Here is a 27,245-nt window from a genome sequence, read left to right on the forward strand (position 1 = left end):
GTTCTTCTCTGAGAAATGATTCAACATTTTTTTCTATAAAATAAAAAATTTGCATATCAATAAATGTATTTTTTCATCTTAATAAAAATAATAATCTGTTCTTGTATTTTCCTGTTTGATTGATTAAATCCAAATGTAAATTCTGTTTTAACGTATTCATTAAATAACAAGTTATATTAAAAATAAATAACAACTATTACCTGGATTAAAGAGCTCCAGCATAACAGCAGTGCTGTGACCTCACACTGGCCACATGACACAGTGAACACGCAGCACTGCGACGCTGCAACCATCAACCTGTACGTGCCAATGGCAGTATGTACAGATGTTCCTCAACTACTCCGTGCATGTGTGTGTCTGCATGTGTGCGTGCGTGTGCGCGTGCACGCATGTGTGTGTGTGTGCGCATGTGTGTGTGTCTGTGTGTGTGCACTCTAAACTGCTGCAGTTTTGAGAAGAAATGAAGACGTATAAAGTGATTACATCTGACTTCCATAAAATAAAGGTTTACAGTATTTGTACTAAGAAGGAAAATCACAGCCAGCCAATAAACTTCAAAGTGCTCCGTCTCTGGTCTCCACCTCAGTGTTTCCAGCCCACCTGTGTGTGCCCGTGTGGGGCAGGAACACTTGATGACGGCTGTTTGGAGCTGCTGCAGACTGGACCTGACACTAATGAAGCGGCTCCCAGATAAAATAATTAAGAGTAGTAGAGTAACGCCTTTATTTAGGTAAAGCTGTTCTTGCACTTCCTGCATGTCGTTCATCAACAGCACAGCTGCCGATAAGTGACGGTGTGGAGAACAACAAGCACTTTCTCTGGTATCAACACAGGAGCAGCTCTCTGCTGCTGGCCAGATAACCAGTGTCAGCACACCAGTATGCCCAGTTCCAACCTGCCATGAACTGGTGAGAAACAGAGCAACATGTGACGTAATGAGGACTTTTTCCAGTTTGTTGATTTATTGTTTGCTTGTTCCCTGTCGGCCTCTAAACAGCTTCCTGCTGTTAAACAATTAAGATAAGAATTTTATTAATGCTGAGGAAAATTCTCGTTCCCTTCAAGAGGTCAGTGGAGTAAACAGACACACAACAAACAGACACGAGCAACAACATTTACATCAGTATGTACTATGTCTGAACACCACATCCAGAACAGCTTGGGTTTTGTAGAGATGGTGAGGCAGGTGAAACCGTGGTCTCATACGATGTCACAGCTCTCCTCACTTGTGTTCCAGTCACTGAAACATTGGAGGTAGTTTGTAAGAGATTACAGGATGACCCCAACCTCAGCAGCAGGACCACTCTCAGCACCAGACACGTGGGTTTGCCTTTGAACTGCGTCTTAATACTTTGAAGAAGTGGGAAAGACAGCTCTGTTATCCCACCGTGGAAAACCACCACGTATGTGAAAAAGGGAAAGACCATCTCTGAATGGAGGCGGGGCCTAAGGGTGCATCTGTCACCATCTTACATGCTGTGATTGCAGCCATTCCCCAGCTCTCTGTGAATGGCACTCATGGTTATTGATCAGTGGTCTTGACAATTTGCATATTAAAGGTCATGAAACTGATCCCGCAGCTCACAGTTAGTCAGTGCTGCTAGATTCAGTCATGATGCAAATGCACTGTTGATAAGTTTCCTGCAAGCTCTCACTAATGGAAATCCTTTGTTTGGTTCAGAGAGACAGTGCTGCCTGGCAGCAGCACCACGGGTGCAAACAGACACCACACCAACTCTGTCCTCTGACCTGGTGGCTTAAAGACAGCTGCATATTAGGGCTGGGCGATATGGCCAAAAATCCATATCACGGTATAATCTGAAGCATGTGTGGTAACGATATATATCGCGATATATTCTTTTCTTCTGTATAACGTATTTTCCACACTATAAGGACTTAAAATCCTTTAATGTTCTCAAAAATCGAGAGTGCGCCTTATGTATGAATTCTGGTTGTGCTTACTGACCTCGAACCGATTTTGGCAGAAATCTGTTAAAAAATGTTTTAGTACAACTTTGGTAAGCTGCACTGCTTACTGACCTCGAACTGATTTTATGTGCTACACGGCGCTCAAACATCTGTCAAAAATGTTGTAGTACGACTTTGCTAAGCTACGAAGCCGCACTGCTTGATGGATTGTCAGAGCATTACGGCTGCCGTAGGGAGGAGCTTCACGGAGTAATCTGGGTCCTAAACTCCGTCGACTTCAGGTCCCAAAGTCAAACGAACACTAAGAGTTAAAAACGGTCTAAATTCTTTCATCTTTAATAAAATGATCAGAGTTGCTGCTTTACCAGGTGTAACAATTAAGTTTAACATCCAGGCATCCATGAAAACAGAATTTATTCAATTTAACGGAGTTAGAAGTTAACAGGAAGTTAGCTCGCTAGCTTCCACCTAAACATTTCATACCATGTTCTGACTGAGAGATTTTTGAAACTAATTCAAACATACAGCTCTGTTATCACTTCCAACATAAATGAAGACAGAAAACTAAACAGCAGTGATGTTTGCAGGGTTACTGAAGTTGGACTAGCTGCTATATAATGTTGTGCTACGTGATTGCTAGCAACATAGCTATGTTAGCATAACATTAGCACAGTGAAGCTAACTTTTTTCCACTCATTAAAAGTTAACGTGAGGGATTCTGGTGGTCAGGAACAAATGCAATCACATAGCAGGATGCTGTACACGGGCCAAACTTCAGTCAGGAGAACAACTGAGATCATTCATCCAGAATACGAGGTTAGTTATTAATATACTGCAACAACATGGGAACAGAGCAGCTGCAGAGAATTCAACATTAATGAATCAACAGTGTTGGGAAGGTTACTTTTAAAATGTATTCCATTACAGATTACAGATTACATGCCCCAAAATGTATTCTGTAACGTATTCCGTTACGTTACTCAATGAGAGTAACGTATTCTGAATACTTTGGATTACTTAATATATTATCATGCTGTTTACAACTACATGAATGTACTATTGCTGTGATTTATTACTGTTACTGAAGGTCCGCGGCTCCGAACCGTAGTAAAGGGACCTCTGGCTAATACGGTGGGTTCGTGTCGGCTCGTAGCTGAAAACTAGCTTTACTTTGTTGTCTGGGTCAACTTTGCTAGCAGAGACAGAGAGAGGCGTTGAAAGGCTGCTCCAACAGAACTTATTGTTTTTGGAGGAAAACACGAACACGGTGTACAGTCGAGTCTTAATATCTTACTTACAGCTGGGCTCGTCAGGCTCTCTTCTTGGCTGCAGTGGTTATTATTATATTTACATGCTTCCAGCTCCCGTTTCTGCTCGATGACAGCTCGTACTTTTCCTTTTTCTCCCTCCCTCGCTCACAGACACATAACGGGTATGGCAGTCCATTCTCCCTGCAGCACGGACTACACTGCCCATGATGCTACATTCTTTAGAGCTATACCTGTAGCATTCTGCCTGTTGCATTCATATTAAATCACAGCCGTTTATTTTCCAACAGAAACACACCGCCGCTAACCAAACTGCTCCGCATAGCTTAGCACAACAACAACAACAGGCCTCTCTCACCCAGGAAACACAGAGAGAGAGAGCGTCACCCTGTAACCATGGCAACCGTAACGCTGCCTGGAACAACAGAACGTAGCTGTCAAACAAAACCCAAACAGTCCTGACCCGCCACAATATGAAACAGGGAAGTACCGCCGTGTAATCCATTTATTTCAACAAAGTAACTGTATTCTAAATACCACCTTTTTAAACGGTAACTGTAATGGAATACAGTTACTCATATTTTGTATTTTAAATACGTAACGGCGGTACATGTATTCCGTTACTCCCCAACACTGTGAATCAATGTTATGTATTTCATCCATTTCAAGTGCTTCATCTCTTTGCTGTGACTGTCGCCATAATTTGCAGACGATAATTGTTGTAGCCGCTGCGATGCTTTCAACCAAAACAGGCACAGCTTGATGACATCATCAACATGCGCTATCGCGATAGAGCGGTATAGTCAAAATCTCCATCGTTGGCCAAATTTATATCGTTTCTATCGCCCAGCCCTGCTCCATATCCAACAACACTGTAGAACATTTGTATTGTCACATACACACCAGTCGTGCTTAGAGAGGCTCAGCACAGCTTTACAGGTGCCAAACGCCACCATTATTAGCATTAGAACACCAGTATCTGTTTTTTCCTGTCACTACTCAATTTAACAAAAAAGATGTATTAAATACAAGCAGGCGGCACTTTCATCATTTCATAACTCGCCTACTTTTTATTTAACCAGTTATCTAATGAGTGCCCTAATGTTGTGTTTAGTATTTATGTCACAGTGGCTGCTGTGACCTCATTAACAGAAGGTTACAGTGCAGCGCTCATGCTGGCTTTTGACTGCAAAACCAAAGCAGCACTTTAAACAGCAGCACCACAGAGAACAAGTGAGTGACAGACGACTACTCGAGAAGCTAAACGGGCGCACACCCAGCAGAGTGCACAACGCAAAACAGAGTGAGCGCACTGAGCTTTACCTCTTGGCACTGGTGGAGAGCTTGGCAGCGGTCTTACTGGAGATTTTGGCCTCCTTCTTTTTGGGCTGGGCCTGGTCCCGTTGCTCGGGGCCCGGCTGCTCCGGAGGAGCCGCCTCCCTCTGCTCGGCGTCCGAACTCCCCCCACTGGTGTTGGGGCTGTCGTCCGGCCTCGGCTGCACCTCACTGGACATGGTGACGCTGTGGGATGGTTGCACATGCACACAGGCTTTAACGGCACGTAACGAGCACACCTGAAGGTTTACTCAACCTTCACTGCAGGTCGGTCATCTGAGAAACACAGTTTTAAATACAGCTTGGTCACACACTGCTGTGGGATCCCACAGCAGTGTGTGACCAAGCTGGTGATGAGGAGGCGCCAGGCTGTGGGGAGAGATCCACATGCTGCTGAGGCCCCGTCTGATTTCTTCAGACGTCAATTATCCAACCTAATAAACAACAGTGAACACGAGTCAATAGCACAATAAGCTGTTTGGCACCGACAGAGAAGATTTGGCAGCATTTTCATGGCCTTTCCTCACATCCTCCCCTCTGCTGCTCAACCCACAGATGCATTTCCTTACAAATGTGGCTCCATTTAAACAACAATATAAGATTTATTTCCAAGAAGCTTTGTTGTAACCAAAAAATAATTGACCAAAAACAAATTTACAGTTTCATTTACCTATTATTCATGACAACACAAGCTGCTATTAATTATGTTTGGTTTTCTCTTGCGTGGGAGTGAAAAAGACGAGTAAAACGAGCTACACAGGAAACGAGGACGTCTGCAACCACACAGAGGTGCAGGGGGACAAGTGTGGAGACAAGGGCTGCCACGATTAGTCGACTATCAAAATCATCAACGACTGATTTAATAGTCGACGCGTCGTTTGAAGCTTTGTAAGATCCCAAAAGACGCAGGAATAAGTAGTAGGATTTAAGAGTGTAATAACGGACTGAAACAGAAGATGGCAGCACTGCATGTACAAGGATGCCAGCTGCCGTTAAACCCCGAAGAAGAAGAAGCTGTGTCCCAGAATTCATAGCGCGGCCCAGCTCAGTCTCCAACAATGGCGGCAGCTAGTTAGTTTTAATATTACTCTTATTATTCTTTCTGGGTCACAAAATAAACGTTTAACATATTTTCAGGCGAGAATGTAGCTGTGTAAACCTCAAATATCTGCTCAGTTTATCAAGACACCACATATTTTCAAAAGCGCTCCGACGTTTTCGGAGACGTCTGTTAGCCACTAGCTCGATAGCTAGCCGGGGGCTAGGCTAACTAGAGCCCTGAGAACACCGGACTCCCGGCTAATCGTTTTCAAACCCACCGCCGTCTTTCGCTACTCAGGTTAAACATGATATATAAGTCACTTAGATAACTTAAAAATGTTATTGTTTGGCTTTTTTAGTATTTTATTTGTTCCTGAGTAAATCGGTTTGGCTGAGATTAAAGTTATAGTTTTTACACAGCTGAATAAACGTCAAGCAGACAGCTGATTATCAGAAGTGTGAGATGCTCGAGAATTTACTCCGGTGTCCTGTTATATTTTAGATAGCAAGGAGTTTATTAAACTTCACCAAAACAATCTGCAAATTTCATTAAAATTTAATAAACTATCATCTTGTCTTTATTTTTAGTTAGCACCTTAAACACTTAAAGCTGTAAGCTAATGATAGTTATATAAGAGCAGATGCTGCTGGTGCAATAAGCTGTAGTTTTACGTCCAATGGACGATGATCTGATTAGTCGACTATCAAAATAATCGTTTGTGGCAGCCCTAGTGGAGACAAGGATGAAAATGGAGGCGTGGCAGGTATGCGAGTGAAGGAAGGAGGAGATATGGGAGAGGAGGAGGATGTAAATGAGAAAGGAGAAGACGCAGCAGAAGATAAAGCGGCTCATGACCCTGCAGTGAAGAGACAAAGAGAGCTGAACAAGAGACAGATGGACGAGAACTTTCTGACACAGACAAAGACACTACAACGTCTTCCATCTTTTACTATTTTCATGTCTCTGTTCAATAATATGATGCCTTTCCTGCCAGCTGCAAAGAAGCTGTCACCCTGTTTTTCACTCTCATACGTCTGAGCCTTGATCATCCAGTCGAACGCCTCTTTAACGTGTCACGTAAAACTCTTTCTGCTGCCTTTCCTGACACCGTTTTATGTGCTCACATCTTTTTAGTTCTTCTTGAAAAAGTAAGCGCTTGTTGTTGATTTGCATGCTGAAGGCAACATCCCAACAGTCAAGCTTCAAATGGCTGTTTTTTATAGAGTCAGTGAGAAGTGCACATTTTAAAATGGTAAACAGTAAAACTGCAAATAGTAAGTCGAACAGTCTGCCCTGTACTTTAAAGGACGCCTGATTTCTGGGGATGCTTTCACACAGCAGTCACACGTTCATCAGGACACACTCCAGTTTCTGGGAATCCTGAATCACAACACCACACAGTTCAACCTGGGATCTGCTTTGAGTGCAGGCTTCTCCAGCTACACCCTGTTTGGAGGGTGTGTTAGAAAATCTGTGCTGTGGGTTACACACCTGTTTCACAACAGTCGGGGCTGGCCTTTCAAAACTTCACGGGCATATTTAAAGCTGTAATTATGAACTCAGGATGCTGTGTCAATAGCATCAGTCACACATACAGCATCTGTGCATTTCTCACAGCGCTGCTGAAGAAGGGATCTGCGTCTCGCGATCGTACAACGATGTCACTCCAACAGCTTTGCTGCGCTGCAACGACGTTCCAGGTAGTGGCTGCAAGTCCTCGAGTTTTGCTTGTGGGCCTTTCTGTTTCTTGGCACTAGTACTCATGGGGGGCATGGGGGAGCCTTCACCTGCGCTGTGGTCAAACTGGTTAATTCTGTGTCCCAGTTCAGCCAGTTGATCTTTCGCATATTGCTGAGCAAAACCCAGTAAGCTGGACATTTGTGGCTGTCCTTGTCCCCCGTATCCTGACAGCTGCCTCCACGACTCTGCCGTACAAGTGCAGTGTAACATTTTATGAAACAGCACACATTTCGTAAGCTTGTTCACACAGCAATGTTCTCACAGTTTGGAGGTCATGCTCACAGCCACTGGTATTTGGACATGTGCTTCAAGGGAATCACAAAAGCATGCTGCCATGTAGTCACTGCCACCACACACAAGCATGCAGAAATATTGGGAAGTTTAAGGGGGTCTCACGGTCTGATATCCAGTCATTTCTCTGAAGCTCATAAGGAGCCAATGATGATCCAATCAAGCTGATTTTTTTCAATCTGAGGTGTTTTAATCCAGCATTATACATCTGTACATCTGTTTCATTCAGACTTGAGAAGTATCAAAGAATTAACTGGTAGTTTAGGTTTGTGGCTTCAGCCACCCTATAAGGCACTAGGGGTGGGGAAAATGGATACTGTGTAGCATGGTGATATTTTGTTTGCTAATAATGTATGGATACAGGGACAGCAGAAATCGATACTTTGTTACAAAAAGGTTTTTGTGCTCTGACTTCAGAGCATGTTGATCCTTTTTCTGAGCAAGAATCCTGACATTCCTTCACTGTCCAAATGTGTTTAATAAACATGACAGTTTACTTATTTTAATTTAAGACATGTTTTATTTTAATTAAGTTTAAAACTTTTTTATTTAATGTAAAATTATATTTTGTTTTAATTTACTTTCAAATTCTTCAGTTGCTGAAGGGGCTGCATAGTTTTCATAAACTGCATAGTTCAGAATAGCTATAATTGTACCAGATGGTTGATTCAGTTAAGTTGGACTAGACTGTAATACAAACCGTTCAGTTTGTCAACAATCAAACTGAAATGAGAGAAAGACTGAGTGTGAGACTTTGATATTAGAGAAAATGAATATTGATAAAGTTTACCTTTATGTACAGAATCTGAATATCGCAAAATATTTTTAAAAATTGCAATAATATCGTATCGTGGGATGTGTGGTGATTCCCACCTCTATAAGGCGCTGTGCAGTGAATCCATTAATAGAATGAAGGGAGATACTTTGGGTTTGAAAGTTAAACTGTGGACAATAGAAACTCATCAGATGCACAACTACAACAACTCAAAGCCTCAAAGATTTTCCACCTCGCAGTCATCAACAAGGAGTTGACGTATTTTCTGGGTAGCAGATCGAAGAAGGAAAAACATCACCTTAAATAACATTATGGAAAATATGTTTGTGTGATCGTAACATTGTCATACTGGTAACTTATGGCTCATTGAACTGTACACATGTCATAGGGCTGTTGTTACACACTTCAATATAATTTAGGGTCCTGTAAATGTGCCCGTCTGCCTACACGCTTTCATTTAGATAGCACAGGGTTTTCACCCACTGCAAACACGCTCCCGTGTAGCCCTCCAAAATCCAACGAGGATGATATATGCATGGGTCAAATGCCTACTGGTTGACAAGTGGGCCAGAATAAGGAAGGAAGACAACAGAGTTCACCAAGAGCAGGAGGAGTGTGAAGAAATAATCAAAACAAAACAAATCTGTGTGCAGGAAGACTGCCCCACTGAAGTTCATCCAACTTTATTCACCTTATCTGTGCACTGAACCCACATCAGTCATGCTGGATCAGAAAAAGTCCTTTTGCAGAACTCTAAAAACAGCCGTGACGCTTCTATGTCCCATAAAGGAGGAGACGGCCTACTGACAACACAACCTGCTGCCCGTTGGACTGCTGAATGATAATAAAAACAAGCAGCGTTATCCTATGTCCTCATCCAAAGATACACCCGCAGATGTCATTAGTTAAATAGCGAGCTCCGGTTCATTCTGACAATCAGCCAGGCTGAACATTTGTCAGTCACAACCTACGAGTCTCAGAAAAAGACACCTACAAGGTCAGCCTCGCTAAATCAATTGTCCCCATTATTGTGTATGTGAGCGAGGAGCTCAAGGTGAATGCCTCTATTTATATCCCCTGGTGTGCAATGAAAAATGCATGACACAGACGAATGGCTGTGAGGGCATTTTTGCTGCTCACATGAATATAGAATCACAGTGAGTAAGGACAGATGGTCGTGCGTACATGACTTTGGTTAGCTCACTCCACCTTTGACATCTGACAAACAGCTGCAGCAGGAAGACTGTGCAGTAACTGGTGGAGAGCTGATACTTTAGTTTTTGGTTAGAGTGACACAGAAGGACATCATTTCAGATCTCAGGGTCAGCTGCTAACATCTCAGTAGACACCTGCGTGTTTCCAGCTGTCAGGTGAGGACAAACATACTGAAAGCAAAAGTTGGAAACATATCGGTGGTTCGTGTTGGGCTTGAAGATGTGCCAAACTGTCACAACAGCTCAACCGGTCACCGATTACTGAGCGAGTCTACACATAGATCCCACCCAGCAGGGCACTCACAGTCCCGTGGATTCAGTCGGTTCTTTTGTCTGAGGCTGAAGGCTCAATAAACAGTTACGAGTTTGGGTTTCTCTCCAGCTAACACCCCTGAACCCTTCCTGTACCCGACTCTGTAAAGAGGGAATTCCCACTTTTGGCTCGGATTCCTAGCAAGGCTATTTCGCTGTTAATGGTTGAGTGACGACTGGGCCAACGATTATTATAGTTTACATCTTATTAAGTTCAGTTAGGTGCATGGATATATGCCGAATTAACGTGCATCTGCCTATGACTCTAAAGGACTCGTATGGTATACATACAGTCGTTTAATGAGAAACGGGGTTAAATCCGCTCGGATTTTAGACCACGTTCGGGGGAACCCTCTTTAGTCCACATCAAACAGCTCGTAAAGCTGTAGATGAGGGGCCAGCGAGCTCCCGCGGCCCGGATCGCCTGTTTTGTTGGCTGTGTGAAGAGTTAACAGCAAGACAGCCTCGCAATCTTTATACGCGCCGAAGAAGATAAAGCTGAAGGACACACTTGTTCGACATCTCTCCTCTACAGCAGCGGACCTCAGTGACCGCTGCCAAATCTGCTCCAGCACAAAAGACAGAATGGATGCCCCCCACCACCACCACCCCCGCCCCTTCCCCACAAAATAACCCCATAAATCTTCGTTGTGTTCATAGAGTTGACTCCATTAGAGAAGAATACGAGCAGCTCACCTTTATAAGCTGGCGGGACGTGTGTGTTATAAGCTCCACTGTTTATTCTGTAAATCCGCAACGCTGCTCGTCCGCTTCTTTTTACTGTCCGCTGCTTTGACTGACTGCTCGAGAATGTGGTGAAACCGCGACTGTCACGGTAGCGACCGTGACGAGCGCAGTTTCCGGTTTAATCTGTCAAAATAAGAGCCTGTGGCTTATTTCCCCCGAAGACTGCCTATAAAAAACAATATTCATATGATGCAATACACTTTAACTTATTCCAAATGAGGTTAAACAATTACACTGACGATCTGTTTAATCTCTGTAATTTTTCACGTGTGCACGAGTAGACCTGAGGCTTGTAATGTCCTTTCACCCAATATCAACACTCATAGAATAGTTTTGCACTCGTTAGCCTATTTGCTTTATCTTCCCTGATCCTACTGTGTAACGTGTTATTTCAAACCATTACATTTTTAAATTTGGATTTTATTTTGATACCAGTGAAAATTGCCGAAAAAAATAACAAGGAATATACAAACATGTCAGTCTATAACGCAACCTAGTTCAGATTATTATTTATTGAATCAAGCAACTGATTGAAAAAAAGCCCTCCGAAGAAGATGGATGAATGGACGTATTTTATGTTTTTAAAAAAAAAACAACTTTATTTACAAACAACAGTATAACATACAAGGCACCATCATTAATCCGATTATGTTACATCCTCGGTTGAGCATTATAGGAAAAAAAACCAACCAAAAAACAAAACAAAACAAAAAAAACAATAAGCACAAAGCTAAAAGATGGACGTATTTTATGTTAAGACACAGAGTTCACACTTCCGGTCTTTTTCTCTTTAACCAATCCGACGCTTGACGGCTCCAGACTGCCTTCGTGCGCGCGCCTCCGCGAGGGTGCGTTGTGTGTTGTGGCAGGCTTTGATGATAGTGTAGACTACAAAGGAAGTGCAAAGAGAATACCGAGCACGCGGCACAGACCGTGCACGGTGTGGTGCCAACCCATCACGTTGAAAAAGAGTACTTTTCAGAAGCAGTTTCTACATTTCAGTGATATAAACACCAGGGATCCTCTTGAAAGGAATTGCTGTTATGCCCATCAACTCATCTAGCTAAAACGGTCAAAATCTAAACGGAACCATTACTTTCAACAATTTGTGTCAAAGGATTTCACAGTAATTGTCTAAAAATAAACTGTAACCAATGTTATTATTAACTGTCGAAAGGCTTCAGATAAAAAAAGATAGAAGTATTGTACACAGACATGACCAGTGCGGAACCCTTCCACGGGTTCATGTTTCTCATACGGCTAATAGAGTGCGGGCCGTTAGCTCGGCGACATGCGCCATTGAAAACAAACGTACCAGATACGGCGGGTATTGCCGCTTTCGTTCATTTGTATTCTACCCCATTAGAAACCTTAGCTCGTCTCCATTAAACGTTCTACATTTTTGCGGACAATGGAGACTATATTAGAACAACAGCGTCGCTATCACGAAGAGAAAGAGAGGCTAATGGATGCTAAAACTAAAGAAATGTTACACAAGAAGTCGACGGTGAGTGGTGCCACTTAAGGCTAGCTTTAGCATTGCTACGCTTGGTCGTAAATCCCAGAAACGCTGAAATTAACATTTGTCCGTGTGTTTTTTCCAACTCTCATTTCAGCTGCGTGAACAAATCAATTCTGACCATCGAACAAGAGCGATGTTGGATGTGAGTAAGAGTTTGGACTCATTTAAAACTGCTCTCACCAACTGGCTAATAGTATTTGCTGGGAATTCAACGAATAACTAACCTTTCATAAAACCCAGGTTACAATTTTGTAAACGTGCAAAGCACAATTTGTTAGCGGATTTGATGCATTTTCTTACACTAATCACGAGAAAAGAGGTCAGATAAAGAACGTAATCAGATGTACTGAATGAAGCGGTGTCACAACGAAATGACACCCCGAAAATCTGCCCCCAAGTGCAGCAGAGGTCATTAAAACTAGGTGTAAAATATAAATGGTTAAAACCTGACTTCAGAGACGCACATTGGAGACAAAGAATCACTTTTGATAATTAGCAACTTTTCACTGTTAATGGTCAACGCTGGTAAAAACGTGTCTGTGCTTCTTCTTGCAGAGGTATATGGAAGTGAGCGCAAATCTCAGAGACCTGTATGAAGACAAAGATGGGTGAGTGTTTTCTTAGCAAACAGTCATTTCCACTCAAATATAGGTATGTTGGCTGGACCTTTGTGCGGTTACAGAAGTGGAGGAACAAACTTTTGAGCGGTTATTTGAAAAGTAGACCAACTAAAGGTGTATTCACACGAGAAGCCTGAAAAATCTTGTGACAGTCAGGATGGGGACGTAGCGTTTCTTACATGTGGCACATGGCAGGAGATGGTTAACGTCAGCTCCAATCTCACCACTTCTGGAAATGATGTGAATCTGCTAGACTATTGTCTGCTCTACTGTGACATTGTTCTCTAACTTGGGGTCCACACACACGCAGGTTTATTCACCAATCTAGTAGCAAATCACTCAGAAACAGCTTGGTGATAATACTATTACAGCTGGGCATAGCAGTATGTTAGGCGTGTGAGCAGGATAGAAGACCAAATGACACCAAATTGTGAAGGAAAACGTGAGCTCTAGCATTACCGAACAAGACACCTGAAAGGACAAGCCCAGGGCTCACAAGACGAGGACACTGTTGGAAAAGACGAGTCCAAGGAAATATTCTGGAGATATTTTGGTTATTTGAAGTCTGATAAAGAATCGGAGTACCGAACTGTGTCAAAGGCATATTTCCATAAAGGCACATAACACCTCAAATTGTTTTTGAACAGCAGAGCCAGCTTTCCTAATCGGTCTGTTCAGTCTGTGTCACGATGCTGCTTCCCCAGCACACCAAAGCAAAGTAATGTGCTTGCAACAACTGAGTGAGATAATCGCCTCACACTGAAGCATCTGAGCCTGCATTGTTTATATATGCTCACTCTTCTTGTACATGCTAGGGCTGCCACAAACGATTATTCTGATAGTCGACTAGTCACCGATTATTTTTACGACTAGTCGACTAATCAGATCATCATCTATTGGACGTAAAACGTACAGCTTATTGCACCAGCAGCATCTGCTCTTATATAACTATCATTAGCTTACAGCTTTAAGTGTTTAAGGTATGTGCTAACTAAAAATAAAGACAAGATGATAGTTTATTAAATTTTAATGAAATCTGCAGATTGTTTTGGTGAAGTTTAATAAACTCCTTGCTATCTAAAATATAACAGGACACCGGAGTAAATTCTCGAGCATCTCACACTTCTGATAATCAGCTGTCTGCTTGACGTTTATTCAGCTGTGTAAAAACTATAACTTTAATCTCAGCCAAACCGATTTACTCAGGAACAAATAAAATACTGAAAAAAGCCAAACAATAACATTTTAAGTTATCTAAGTGACTTATATATCATGTTTAACCTGAGTAGTGAAAGACGCCGGTGGGTTTGAAAACGATTAGCGGGAGTCCGGTGTTCTCACGGCTCTAGTTAGCCTAGCCCCCGGCTAGCTATCGAGCTAGTGGGTAACAGACGTCTCCGAAAACGTTGGAGCGCTTTTGAAAATATGTGGTGTCTTGATAAACTGAGCAGATATTTGAGGTTTACACAGCTACATTCTCGCCTGAAAATATGTTAAACGTTTATTTTGTGACCCAGAAAGAATAATAAGAGTAATATTAAAACTAACTAGCTGCCGCCATTGTTGGAAACTGAGCTGGGCCGCGCTATGAATTCTGGGACACAGTTTCTTCTTCTTCTTCGGGGTTTAACGGCAGCTGGCATCCTTGTACATGCAGTGCTGCCATCTTCTGTTTCAGTCCGTTATTACACTCTTAAATCCTACTACTTATTCCTGCGTCTTTTGTGATCTTACAAAGCTTCAAACGACGCATCGACTATTAAATTAGTCGTTGATGATTTTGATAGTCGACTAATCGTGGCAGCCCTAGTACACGCCCTCTGTCGGTCTTCCACTTCAGCCTGTTGTAAATAGAATCGGGTCCTTTTTTCCTCGACCGCATCAAGATCCTCTCCGAGGACGTGGGTCGTGTAGCTGTTCTCTTCCCTCTGAAGTCGGTCACTATCTCTCTGGTCTTATTCACATTCAGAAGGCTGCAGAATCCTTCTGCTCATTACTAATACTTCCAACCACTGCAGATGTTCAGAGTATTTTTGTGGGTGGATGTCTGAGGTGCACATGGAGAACATGGAGACAGCACAGCTGCTGTACTGCACATCACCAATTCAGACAGAGCCTATGTCTGATGCCTGATTGGCTGAACACAAAAGCGAGACTTCCTGTAATACGGCCCATCAGGATAATCTTCCACTTCAGATGCTTTTGAATATGAACTCTGGATAATATGAGGAGAAGCGCAGGACTCGCACTGCCTGTGAAGACTGCACAGCTACACTGTTCTCACACGAGTGCAGTTTGTAATAGACCGCTGTCTGAGCAAAGACGGTTTAGAGCTCGGTCAGCATGCCTCTCCCGTGCTCCTCCATTGGTCCAGGGGCGAGGGGTGAATGCATGACTGCTGCTGTCCCGATAACTTCCCGTTGTTCTTCTCGTGTTCCTGGATGATTTGTCTGACAGGATGAGGAGAGACGAACTTGCAGCCATCTCAGGACCAAATGAGTTTGCAGAGTTCTACAACCGACTCAAACAGATAAAGGAGTTCCACCGAAAGCATCCAAATGAAGTATTTATCCTTTTGATTCCTAAATGTCAACTGAAAGCGTTCATCAGGTCTTTGAAACGGATTTCTGTTGTCCTTCCTGCAGATTTCCATCCCCATGTCTGCAGAGTTTGAGGAGCTGATGAAGGCCAGAGATAACCCCAGCGAGGAGGCTCAGAGTGAGTTCAAACAACACACGCTCGTCCTGAGTCACGTTTGCACGACATGCAAACCCCACAGAACAGCAGCTAGAGGAGCAACAAAAATGGGATCTAATGAGGAAACTCAGAAAGTAGCTGCACTGCACGTGTGAAGAATGATTACTGAAGTGTGAGAATCAGATCAGTGTTGTTAGATATCTGCACACGTCTGTTTGAAATAAAAACAGCACTCAGCTGATTAGTTTCTCTTTTAGTTCTAATTGTAGTAAATTTGTGCCGTTTGGTGTCCATCCTGTTTGTGAAGGCTCCCTCTGCATGAAGGACATTTATCACACATTTGTACCAATACACTTTTAATTTTACAGACCCACACAGCAACCAACAAGTTTGATTTCATTTTGTAACAGCTGAGGAACAATCAGGACGTGGTTCAAGGTCAAAATTAGGATCAATAATCAGATGTTTGCAGATGTGATGATGATCGTGTCCTTTTTCTCCCAGATAAACAGGACGTGGTCAACATGAACACAATCTGTTCCATCGCCTGGCAGCCTTTTTGATTGTTCTTGGCTTGGTTGAAGGATAACAGTCGATCAAATGTAGGAAGTTAAATAGAGATGAAAAGAAGCTGGGCTGTTCGTAGACCTGCACAGTCGACCTGTGTCATGGAAAAGCACAATCGTTCGTAGTATTTGTGCAGAAGAGCACTTTGTAAACTTCACAAATATGATATTAATAAATGGAAGAAGTTTGAAGCCATTAGTCGGCTTCACGACTACCAAACCTGCCAGTTTAGTAGTCGTGGTCATTGTAGGCTCTTACAATATAAAGACGTGGACGCCCATGAATTCATGCATCACTTTGAAGTTTGGCCGTATGTTGTGCTCCACAGTGATGTGACTCATTTCTGCGTTACGTAGAAAAGCTTTACTCAAGCTCGCCGGTGTTATAGTGTAACAGTGTGGTGCAGGCTGCTGTTACGTTAATGTGGTTACTGTTAAACTTAAGTGTTGAGCAGCAGTAACGTCTGTAGGGAGACGTCTTTCTGGCTACTTTTGTTCTTGGGTCAAATTGGGAAACGTGATCGATGCTCATTGAAAAGAAGCACCGATCATCATCTTATGCTAACAGCGCTAACAGAGAGCTTGGTGTTGGAGTGTCGGGCTGGCTGTAGGTTTTGTTGCCATCTCACAGCTGGATTAACTGAAAGCATCAACATTGATGAAAAGGCTCATTTAGGCAAAGCACTGGTTGCCTTTGGTTACCAAACACACTTTATTGTGTTGACTTCCCCACGTCTGCTCTGCAGTTACAGTGGGGCAAAAAAGTATTTAGTCAGCCACCGATTGTGCAAGTTCCCCCACTTAAAATGATGACAGAGGTCAGTAATTTGCACCAGAGGTACACTTCAACTGTGAGAGACAGAATGTGAAAAAAAAATCCATGAATTCACATGGTAGGATTTGTAAAGAATTTATTCGTAAATCAGGGTGGAAAATAAGTATTTGGTCAATAACAAAAATACAACTCAATACTTTGTAACATAACCTTTGTTGGCAATAACAGAGGTCAAACGTTTACTATAGGTCTTTACCAGGTTTGCACACACAGTAGCTGGTATTTTGGCCCATTCCTCCATGCAGATCTTCTCAAGAGCAGTGATGTTTTGGGGCTGTCGCCGAGCAACACGGACTTTCAACTCCCACCACAGATTTTCTATGGGGTTGAGGTCTGGAGACTGGCTAGGCCACTCCAGGACTTTCAAATGCTTCTTACGGAGCCACTCCTTTGTTGCCCGGGCGGTGTGTTTTGGATCATTGTCATGTTGGAAGACCCAGCCTCATTTCATCTTCAAAGTTCTCACTGATGGAAGGAGGTTTTGGCTCAAAATCTCACGATACTTGGCCCCATTCATTCTGTCCTTAACACGGATCAGTCGTCCTGTCCCCTTGGCAGAAAAACAGCCCCATAGCATGATGTTTCCACCCCCATGCTTCACAGTAGGTATGGTGTTCTTGGGATGCAACTCAGTATTCTTCTTCCTCCAAACACGACGAGTTGAGTTTATACCAAAAAGTTCTACTTTGGTTTCATCTGACCACATGACATTCTCCCAATCCTCTGCTGTATCATCCATGTGCTCTCTGGCAAACTTCAGACGGGCCTGGACATGCACTGGCTTCAGCAGCGGAACACGTCTGGCACTGCGGGATTTGATTCCCTGCCGTTGTAGTGTGTTACTGATGGTGACCTTTGTTACTTTGGTCCCAGCTCTCTGCAGGTCATTCACCAGGTCCCCCCGTGTGGTTCTGGGATCTTTGCTCACCGTTCTCATGATCATTTTGACCCCACGGGATGAGATCTTGCGTGGAGCCCCAGATCGAGGGAGATTATCAGTGGTCTTGTATGTCTTCCATTTTCTGATGATTGCTCCCACAGTTGATTTTTTCACACCAAGCTGCTTGCCTATTGTAGATTCACTCTTCCCAGTCTGGTGCAGGTCTACAATTCTTTTCCTGGTGTCCTTCGAAAGCTCTTTGGTCTTGGCCATGGCGGAGTTTGGAGTCTGACTGGTTGAGGCTGTGGACAGGTGTCTTTTATACAGATGATGAGGTCAAACAGGTGCCATTCATACAGGTAACGAGTGGGGGACAGAAAAGCTTCTTACAGAAGACGTTACAGGTCTGTGAGAGCCAGGGATTTTCCTTGTTTGAGGTGACCAAATACTTATTTTCCACTCTGATTTACGAATAAATTCTTTACAAATCCTACCATGTGAATTCATGGATTTTTTTTTCACATTCTGTCTCTCACAGTTGAAGTGTACCTCTGGTGCAAATTACTGACCTCTGTCATCATTTTAAGTGGGGGAACTTGCACAATCGGTGGCTGACTAAATACTTTTTTGCCCCACTGTACATAACTACACTCAACAGTTATTGTAAGTGACATCTGTGACCTTCACACCCAGGAATGACTTGTGTTTATGGCAGATATGGTGGACTTCACCGATGAGGAGGGGTACGGCCGATACCTCGACCTGCACGACTGCTACCTGAAGTACATCAACTTAAAGGGAGCTGAGGTTGTGACGCTGAAGTTTATTCTCATTAATAAAGAATAAGCCTCTGAGCCAGGATGTGTCTGACTGCTCTCTGTGTCCGTACAGAAGCTGGAGTACATCACTTACCTGTCTTCATTTGACCAGCTGTTCGACATTCCCAAGGACAGGAAAAATGCTGAATACAAAAAGTAAGTCCGTGCTGCTTATTCAAGCATAACTGTAAAGAATCTGCTTCCTCAGTCACACGTCAGTGTTGCACGCAGACGTGGACGCGTTTAAATGCCTGGTGCTGTGCAGGTATCTGGAGATGCTGCTGGAGTACCTGCAGGACTACACCGACCGCGTCAAACCGCTGCTCGACCAGAACGACCTTTACGGCAAAGTGCTGTCAGAGTTTGAGAAGAAGTGGGAGAACGGGACCTTTCCAGGCTGGCCTGTAAGTCCTTCTGCTGGGACCAGTGAGAGGTGATGGTTGGGTTTGGGGAACTTCTCTGACTTTTGTGTTTATTTGTAGAAAGAGACGAGCAGCGCTTTGACACATGCAGGTGCTCATCTGGACCTCTCTGCTTTCTCCTCCTGGGAGGTAAAATCAATCCTCGCTGACACGTGACTGAAATCAAAGTGTTTTGCATAAATAATGGTTCCATATTTGTTTTGTTCCCTCGTTGCTGTAGGAGTTGGCCTCTCTGGGTCTGGACAGGTTGAAGTCGGCACTCATGGCTTTGGGACTGAAATGTGGAGGGTAAGCTTCTAGAAACATGACAGGAGCAGCGTAAGAGCTCTGACAGACGTCCTCTCTTTCTACAGCATTGAAGGCTGATTGTTTTCATATTCCAAGCAGAATATTACTGGAAAACCAGCTCTGTGGGGACAGGGAACAATCTGAACTACAGATAACCTCACGCCGTGCGTCCTTAGTATAGTGAGAGCCATGTTTGAGACCACAAAGAGCGTCCGGTGTTCAGAAAACCCAAATGAAATATGCAGATCGATGTGGTGACCTCTGTGGACGAGGCAGCAGATGACAGAGAGCTGCAGAGAGCTGCAGACCCCACCTGTGGGTCAGTCGGACGTTTTACCTGCTGTGCAGCTGATGAAAACTGTCTTTAGTGTTTGCCAAGTTTGTTTGTTGAGACGTGTTTAACCCTTTAAAACCGGTCAGAGCAGCACGCTCTGTTTTGCGTAACTATTTTTAAATCCCGGTAGCTCTGCAACCACGTGAGCTAGCGCAATAATGTTTTTTTGCATATGAAACCGGAGGAGTTGTACTTACATCTTATGCCATCAGCTTGTCCTCGGTCACAGTTTCCTTCCACATAAAGCTTTGCAAAAACTGCATAAAAAGCACTTGCAGCAACAAAAACATAATATTCCAGAAACACGCTTTGCTGATCCGATCAGCTGTTTGTAACACTTCCTACGTCCATCAGCACGAACTTTCGCATGTCCTCCATGACCTGCCCGAAACTGGAAGTGACGCCATTTTCGCAGAAATGTAGTTTTTTACCATCAGGGCCTCATGAGCCTATACTGGTGTTTTTAAAAGTTATGTTTGACTTTATGACTTTCTGTGTGGTTTCTGGGATGCTTAGGACTCATATTGCACTGCTGGAAATAGTTTATTTTGATGCATATGCTGCTTTTTTGCAAATTTGCATTAGAATATTTATTTTCGTTTTTCCTGCAGTGTATAAAAATTGGTGTATTTCAAAAATAAAACTATGAAGACACTCAAAATAAATTTCCTGTGGTGGGAAACTATTTTGTGCAACTTTTTTGTATTTACAGTTTTGAGGGATAAGCCTCTTAAATTTCTCTAACTAGAAATAGATGTTCCATCCATCTTCATCCGCTTTATCCGGGGCCGGGTTGCGGGGGCAGCAGCCTAAGCAAAGAGGCCCAGACCTCCCTCTCCCCAGCCACCTCCTCCAGCTCATCCGGGGGAACACCAAGGCGTTCCCAGGCCAGCCGAGAGATATAATCTCTCCAGCGTGTCCTGGGTCTGCCCCGGGGCCTCCTCCCGGTGGGACATGCCTGGAACACCTCACCCAGGAGGCGCCCAGGGGGCATCCTTACCAGATGCCCGAACCACCTCAGCTGGCTCCTTTCGATGTGGAGCAGCAGCGGCTCTACTCTGAGCCTCTCCCGGATGGCTGAACTTCTCACCCTATCTCTAAGGGAGAGGCCAGCCACCCTTCGGAGGAAGCTCATTTCTGCCGCTTGTATCCGCGATCTCGTTCTTTCGGTCACTACCCACAGCTCGTGGCCATAGGTGAGGGCAGGGACGTAGATCGACCGGTAAATTGAGAGCTTCGCTTTTACACTCAGCTCCCTCTTCACCACGACGGACCGGTGCAGCGTCCGCATTACTGCAGCTGCAGCCCCAATCCGTCTGTCGATCTCCGGCTCCCTTCTCCTATCACTCGCGAACAAGACCCCGAGATACTTGAACTCCTCCACTTGGGGCAGAAACTCATCCCCGACCCGGAGTGGGCACTCCACCCTTTTCCGGCTGAGAACCATGGCCTCAGATTTGGAGGTGCTGATCCTCATTCCCGCTGCTTCACACTCGGCTGCGAACCGCTCCAGTGCGAGCTGGAGGCCCCCACCCGATGAAGCCAACAGAACCACATCATCCGCAAAGATCAGAGATGAGATCCTGAGGCCACCAAAGCGAAAGCCCTCCGCCACTTGGCTGCGCCTAGAAATCCTGTCCATAAAAATTATGAACAGAAATAGAAATAGATGTTAAAAAAGCAAAAACAATTTTCAATTTCTTTGTAGTTTATTGCACTTTTTTGCAATTTATGTAATCACTATGCACTTAATGCAGACATATTATTAAAATCTGGGCTATAATGGTTGTATTGATGTATAGCAACTTGAAATGCTCCCAAAAATGGCTCCACAGCATGTAAACATATAATATAAGCTCTGGTGGACTTGGTTCTATGGTAGGTCTTAAAGGGTTAAAACAGCACAGTACAAAAGTCTAGTTGGGGCCTCGTGAAAGAGTCAAAAGGACGTCGGTGTTATGGCAGCTGGTAGCCAGCAGGTAATGTTGAATGTGTGTGTTCAGGACTCTGGAGGAGAGAGCTCAGAGGCTCTTCAGCACCAAAGGAAAGTCCCTGGAATCACTGGATCCTTCACTGTTCGCCAAGAACCCCAAAGCAAAGGGACCTAAAAAGTACGTGTGTGTAAAACTGTCCCTCTGATGTCACGTCCTCATCACCTCTCATCAAAGTGTTCAGCATGTAGCTCTTAATGATTTCTACCGTCATCCACAGAGACACGGAGCGCAACAAGGAAATCGCCTTCCTGGAAGCTCAAGTATACGAGTACGTGGAGATCCTCGGGGTGAGTGTGGATGTGTTGATGCTGCTGCTGGAGCTCATGTTTCCAGCCGGCCGTGAGGAAACCACGTTGATATGTTGCGTGTGTGGCTACAGGAGCAAAGGCAGCTGACTCACGAGAACGTGCAAAGGAAGCAGGCCAGGACCGGAGAGGAGCGCGAGGAGGAGGAGGAAGAGCAGGTCAGCGAGAGCGAGAGCGAAGACGAAGACAACGAGATCATCTACAACCCCAAGAACCTGCCGCTGGGCTGGGACGGCAAGGTAAGGCTACAGACACGCCTGCAGGCTGCTGTTACATGACGCTGCTCTCACTTTAACGTCGCTGCTCGTTTAAATAAGACGTTTCATTGTTGTCGAGTGGGTTCCCCACAGTAACCGTGTGTGTGTCCCTGCAGCCGATCCCATACTGGCTCTACAAGCTGCACGGGCTGAACATCAACTACAACTGTGAGATCTGTGGGAACTACACCTACAGAGGACCCAAGGCCTTCCAGAGGCACTTTGCAGTACGTTGCTGTTGTTTTCTCGTGTGACTGTGGGAGCGTTTAAAGGCTGATGAACTTCCATGTTTGTTTAAAGGAGTGGAGACACGCCCACGGGATGCGCTGCCTGGGAATCCCCAACACCGCTCACTTTGCCAACGTCACACAGATCGAGGACGCCGTGTCTCGTGAGTGGATCGGAGCAGATCCTGAATGCAGCTGATGTTCAGATGTTAATTTTGTGTTTGTGTCCTGCAGTGTGGGCGAAGCTCAAGTCCCAGAAAGCGTCAGAGCGGTGGCAGCCCGACACAGAGGTACCAGCGCTCAGCACACGTTTGTGTTTCGTTGTGTGTAGCTGCTAACTGCTTTTGCCGATGTGCTTTTCAGGAGGAGTACGAGGACTCCAGTGGAAACGTGGTCAACAAGAAGACCTACGAGGATCTGAAGAGACAGGGCTTGTTGTAGACTCTGGTTTTATCCTGTTTCTTCTTTGTAAGCTGCAGCGTTTTAACAGCATCACCAACTTTTCTCTTTTGCTTTTCATAACTTTGTAATGTGGTGACCGTTTATGATCATAATAAAGTAGAAACTTTTGTCAGCGCGCTTGTTCGTCCTGGTCCTTCAACAGTTCCTAAAATCACCAGGACAGGACTGAAAATAGTCCCTCACATATTAACATTTGATATTTTAATACTGATGTATGGATGGAGCACGTTCTGCTCAAGCTGAAGCTACTGTCTATAATCTGTAGTCGGCGGTTCAGCTGCAGCCGTGCCTGGTTCACAACAACCACGATGACCTGGATCATCTGGACGTCTGAAACCTGCAGAACCTCGAAGCCCTCGAACGTGACAGAGGACTCTAATATACAGGTGCTGGTCAAAGAATATCATCAAAAAGTTGATTTCACCAATTCTATGGAAAAAGTGAAAGTTGCTGCAGGTGTTACGAGCCCAGGTTGCTCTGCTCATTCAGAGGACAAGAACATGGTACAGCAACCTTCTAGGTACAGATTTTGGTGAATGCCTCTGTGACTCTTCCATGTTGCTACAGGATTTTTGCTTCTGTTATCTCTGCACGTTCCCGTGGTGTGTGTGCGTCCACTCTTGTGTTATGTCCTCTCTATGTAACTAGTTTAAAACTCTGATAACATCAACTGTGATTATTCATTCAAAACAATTTTAATTAGTTTGATGACAACACAAAGGAACAGCAATCGTTTATCATTGTAGGAGTTTCAGTGTAACAATCATTTGATCATCATCGTGTGTAGTTGAGGCTGTGGAGGATCCACAGACTGATGAGCTGCTTTTATCCAGCGTGTCGGTGAAACAGCAGCTTGATCGTTTGCACTGACTCGTGTTCGTGGAGCTGCTGAGCTCCACCAGATGGAGCTGTTGCATCTGTGACGCTAACTCTGGGAAAACAAGAGAAAAAGGATGTAGACTAAAGAGTCCATGAACTGTTGTAGACCACGACAAACTGAAACGATACAGGCATAGAGGGCAGATCTTTAAACTACCTCCATATTTTGAAAACGTGTTAAAAAAGGAAAAAATCTATGGTGGATTTAGCCTTCATGTTTTAACACACACACGCACACGCACACACACACACACACACACACACACACACCTGTAATGCCTTTTGACAACATTGTGAACAGATCACTCTGATTAATGGCTCGTCCTTCAGCAGATGAACACACGGCGCCGTATCAAAGCACCTGCATCGTGTTTTTTAAATTGATGCTTTTGACAGATAATCATCCAGTCGCGTCCGCTGATCCTTTTCAGGGTCGTGGGGGCGCTGGAGCCTATCCCAGCTGTCACAGGGCGAGAGGCGGGGGCCGACACAGAGACACAGATAATCATAATTTACACATTTTCCAGCACACACGTCAGCACGTTCAGAACGAGCAGACGATGGTAGCAGCAGGTCATACTCCCCCCTCAGGCCGGGTCTTCAGGTTTCCCACAAAAGGATCATCCAAACAACAGCAAACATTTAGTGAGTGGTGGTTGACCTCTGACCTCTGAGAAAGGCCAGAATGCTTCAAGCTGATTGGACGGCAGCCGTAACTCATTTACAACCAAGGTGTCTGTCAATCCACAGCTCGAGTGAACAGCTGCCCTGTACCCACGGTTCAGGCTGCTGCTGGTGGGTCCTCCTTGGTGACAGCCTACCTGGATGTTGTTGTTGACCATTTCATCAAAGTCATCGTGTTCAGAGGATGTTAGATCATCTCAAACTGCTCACTGTGATGGTCGAACAGTTTGGATCCTCACAGTGAGTTAACTGAGACGTCCTCTGACAGCCTTTGCTCACTCTGTTCCCTGTCAAAACATAGCTTAGCTTATCTCAGCCAGCTATGGTTCTTGTCATTATGTAGTTAGCAGTGTTGGGGAGTAACGGAATACATGTGCCGCCGTTACGTATTTAAAATACAAAATATGAGTAACTGTATTCCGTTACAGTTACCGTTTAAAAAGGTGGTATTTAGAATACAGTTACTTTGTTGAAATAAATGGATTACACGGCGGTACTTCCCTGTTTCATATTGTGGCGGGTCAGGACTGTTTGGGTTTTGTTTGACAGCTACGTTCTGTTGTTCCAGGCGACAGCGTTACGGTTGCCATGGTTACAGGGTGACGCTCTCTCTCTCTGCGTGTTTCCTGGGTGAGAGAGGCCTTTTTGTTGTTGTTGTGCTAAGCTAACAGGCAGAATGCTACAGGCATCGCCCTAAAGAATGTAGCATCATGGGCAGTGTAGTCCGTGCTGCAGGGAGAATGGACTGCCATACCCGTTATGTGTCTGTGAGCGAGGGAGGGAGAAAAAGGAAAAGTACGAGCTGTCATCGAGCAGAAACGGGAGCTGGAAGCATGTAAATATAATAACCACTGCAGCCAAGAAGAGAGCCTGACGAGCCCAGTTGTAAGTAAGCTATTAAGACTCGACTGTACACCGTGTTCGTGTTTTCCTCCAAAAACAATAAGTTCTGTTGGAGCAGCCTTTCAACGCCTCTCTCTGTCTCTGCTAGCAAAGTTGACCCAGACAACAAAGTAAAGCTAGTTTTCAGCTACGAGCCGACACAGAACCCACCGTATTAGCCAGAGGTCCCTTTACTACGGTTCGGAGCCGCGGACCTTCAGTAACAGTAATAAATCACAGCAATAGTACATTCATGTAGTTGTAAACAGCATGATAATATATTAAGTAATCCAAAGTATTCAGAATACGTTACTCTCATTGAGTAACGTAACGGAATACGTTACAGAATACATTTTGGGGCATGTAATCTGTAATCTGTAATAGAATACATTTTAAAAGTAACCTTCCCAACACTGGTAGTTAAAGAGATTACTTATCTCAGTGGAAAAGTCTTGACATCCACTTACATGCATGTGGAAGTAGCAGCGGCTCTTTCACACCACCAGCTGACCACCGTAGCCAAGTTATTTGGAAATATGTGGATAACTGTGTTAATCTATCTGTGGTATCAGACTTAGTGTGTAATCAGATTAATAACCTGTAATATTAAACATTTGAAAATGTGGTGTCAAATCTCTAAAGATCTGTTAACAGGTGGCTCAGCGCTGTGTGTGGGGACGTTGGTGGAAACATTTTGTGTGGACCTGCCAGAATAAATGAAACGTACTGAGGTGAGAAATCAGAGCATTACAGAAGTTGTCACCTGGCAAAGCATCTTCAATAAGTTTGAGTTATTGACATGTCTATGAGTTTGTCAGCACAGCCACAGCAGCAGGACCGCAGCTGTAACCTGTTTAGTGTCAGCAATCCTTCAAATAAGAATCGTGTTGTTATCCTCGTGTTTGCCTTCTTTCTATTTCTCAGCCTTTTTCTCTACAAAGACGTCTGAGAGAAGCTCGCTGCCCTCCAAGTGCTACACTGTACATTTGCAGTGATTGGTGACTCAAGGCTCGACGATTTATGCTCGCTGCCAGCAGCACGAACACCTCGTGTTCATGGGCAGCGCCGTTAAAGCAAGGCAGCAGATCGTCCTGAGGGACCAGCTTTGCTCCAGTCAGTCCGTCACGAGCCGGCTGCTTGGATGTCGGCTGCTTGGCTTTTGTTCCTCTTCCAGCTGCACGCCACCGAAATACCATCAGCTTAATTACACAAAAAACCCTCATCTACACAATGAAAGCTGCTCTACAGACCGTATGAAAACATTCTGATAAAAGTGTCTTCTTTTAATCTGAAAGGGGAAAAAAATGCAGGAAATATGCAAATACCTGACATGCTAACGTTTGATATCCTAAACACAGTTTAGCTGCTGTTGGAGAGACTCTGGTTAACAAACGTATTTGTACTGACAGTACTGGTCATTTATTTTTCATTATTCATCAACTTTTGTTTCTGAAATTAATTTCTTGATTATTTCTGGCATCGTGGAGAAGTCCAGCTCAAACTCAGATATAAAAACAAGTTAATGTCTAATAAACACCAACATCAGTTTTATTCTCATTAAGAGAACCACACCAGTTTAATAACCTCATTAAAATGTTCCCCTGCACTGACTGTTAGCTCTGGTGTCCCACAGTGACACCAGCAGGTGCTCCATCGATCCCAGTTTGATTTTTCTGCCCCCTGATGCTCATCACACCTCTTATCTCTTAAACTGTCTCAGACGACCGTTTAACTCCCTGCTCTTACATTTAACTGATGTTAGAGGACCAGCTCTGATATGTCGTCATGAGTGCATCACTACTGTGGCTCCACAGTGTTTTACACGTTTGGCTAAGAAGCAAAAGATCCCCAGTTTACTCCAGGATCACTCCAAGGAGGGACAAATATATTGGGACTTGTGTCAAGTAGGACTCTGTGATC

General features: G+C 44.2%; 2 protein-coding genes across 2 annotated transcripts in view; one reads left to right on the forward strand and one right to left on the reverse strand.

Moving 5' to 3' along the window:
* Nucleotides 1-10,741, reverse strand: part of LOC102786429 (ubiquitin-conjugating enzyme E2 E2-like) — a 69,351-nt gene extending 58,610 nt beyond the window's left edge. Inside the window, exons 1-2 of the mRNA XM_087835191.1 lie at nt 10,603-10,741; nt 4,521-4,718 (exon numbers count right to left, since the gene is read on the reverse strand). Coding sequence (XP_087691317.1) covers nt 4,521-4,711 — 191 coding nt within the window. The 5' untranslated portion in view covers nt 4,712-4,718; nt 10,603-10,741. The remainder of the gene's footprint in view (nt 1-4,520; nt 4,719-10,602) is intronic.
* Nucleotides 10,742-11,927: 1,186 nt separating this feature from the next.
* Nucleotides 11,928-22,994, forward strand: sf3a3 (splicing factor 3a, subunit 3). Its single transcript, XM_087835185.1, has 17 exons — nt 11,928-12,160; nt 12,270-12,317; nt 12,731-12,783; nt 15,253-15,358; nt 15,441-15,513; nt 18,489-18,580; nt 18,665-18,747; nt 18,857-18,995; nt 19,074-19,142; nt 19,234-19,301; nt 21,639-21,746; nt 21,847-21,916; nt 22,009-22,173; nt 22,308-22,418; nt 22,492-22,582; nt 22,653-22,708; nt 22,782-22,994. The coding sequence occupies exons 1-17, from the start codon at nt 12,065-12,067 to the stop codon at nt 22,857-22,859; spliced, it is 1,506 nt and encodes a 501-aa protein (XP_087691311.1). The 5' UTR covers nt 11,928-12,064; the 3' UTR covers nt 22,860-22,994.
* The last annotated feature ends 4,251 nt before the right edge of the window (nt 22,995-27,245 follow it).

Source organism: Neolamprologus brichardi, chromosome 22, assembly GCF_056152115.1.
Source record: "Neolamprologus brichardi isolate AB-2024 chromosome 22, ASM5615211v1, whole genome shotgun sequence".
NCBI lineage: Eukaryota > Metazoa > Chordata > Actinopteri > Cichliformes > Cichlidae > Neolamprologus > Neolamprologus brichardi.

What these genes read in the sequence shown, in the direction of transcription:
- sf3a3 (XM_087835185.1), top strand. Translation starts at nt 12,065, where the DNA reads ATGGAGACTATATTAGAACAACAGCGTCGCTATCACGAAGAGAAAGAG. An exon ending in GGACCTTTCCAGGCTGGCCT is followed by an intron (nt 18,996 to 19,073) that starts GTAAGTCCTTCT and finishes GTTTATTTGTAG; the next exon opens with AAAGAGACGAGCAGCGCTTT. An exon ending in AAAGCAAAGGGACCTAAAAA is followed by an intron (nt 21,747 to 21,846) that starts GTACGTGTGTGT and finishes CGTCATCCACAG; the next exon opens with AGACACGGAGCGCAACAAGG.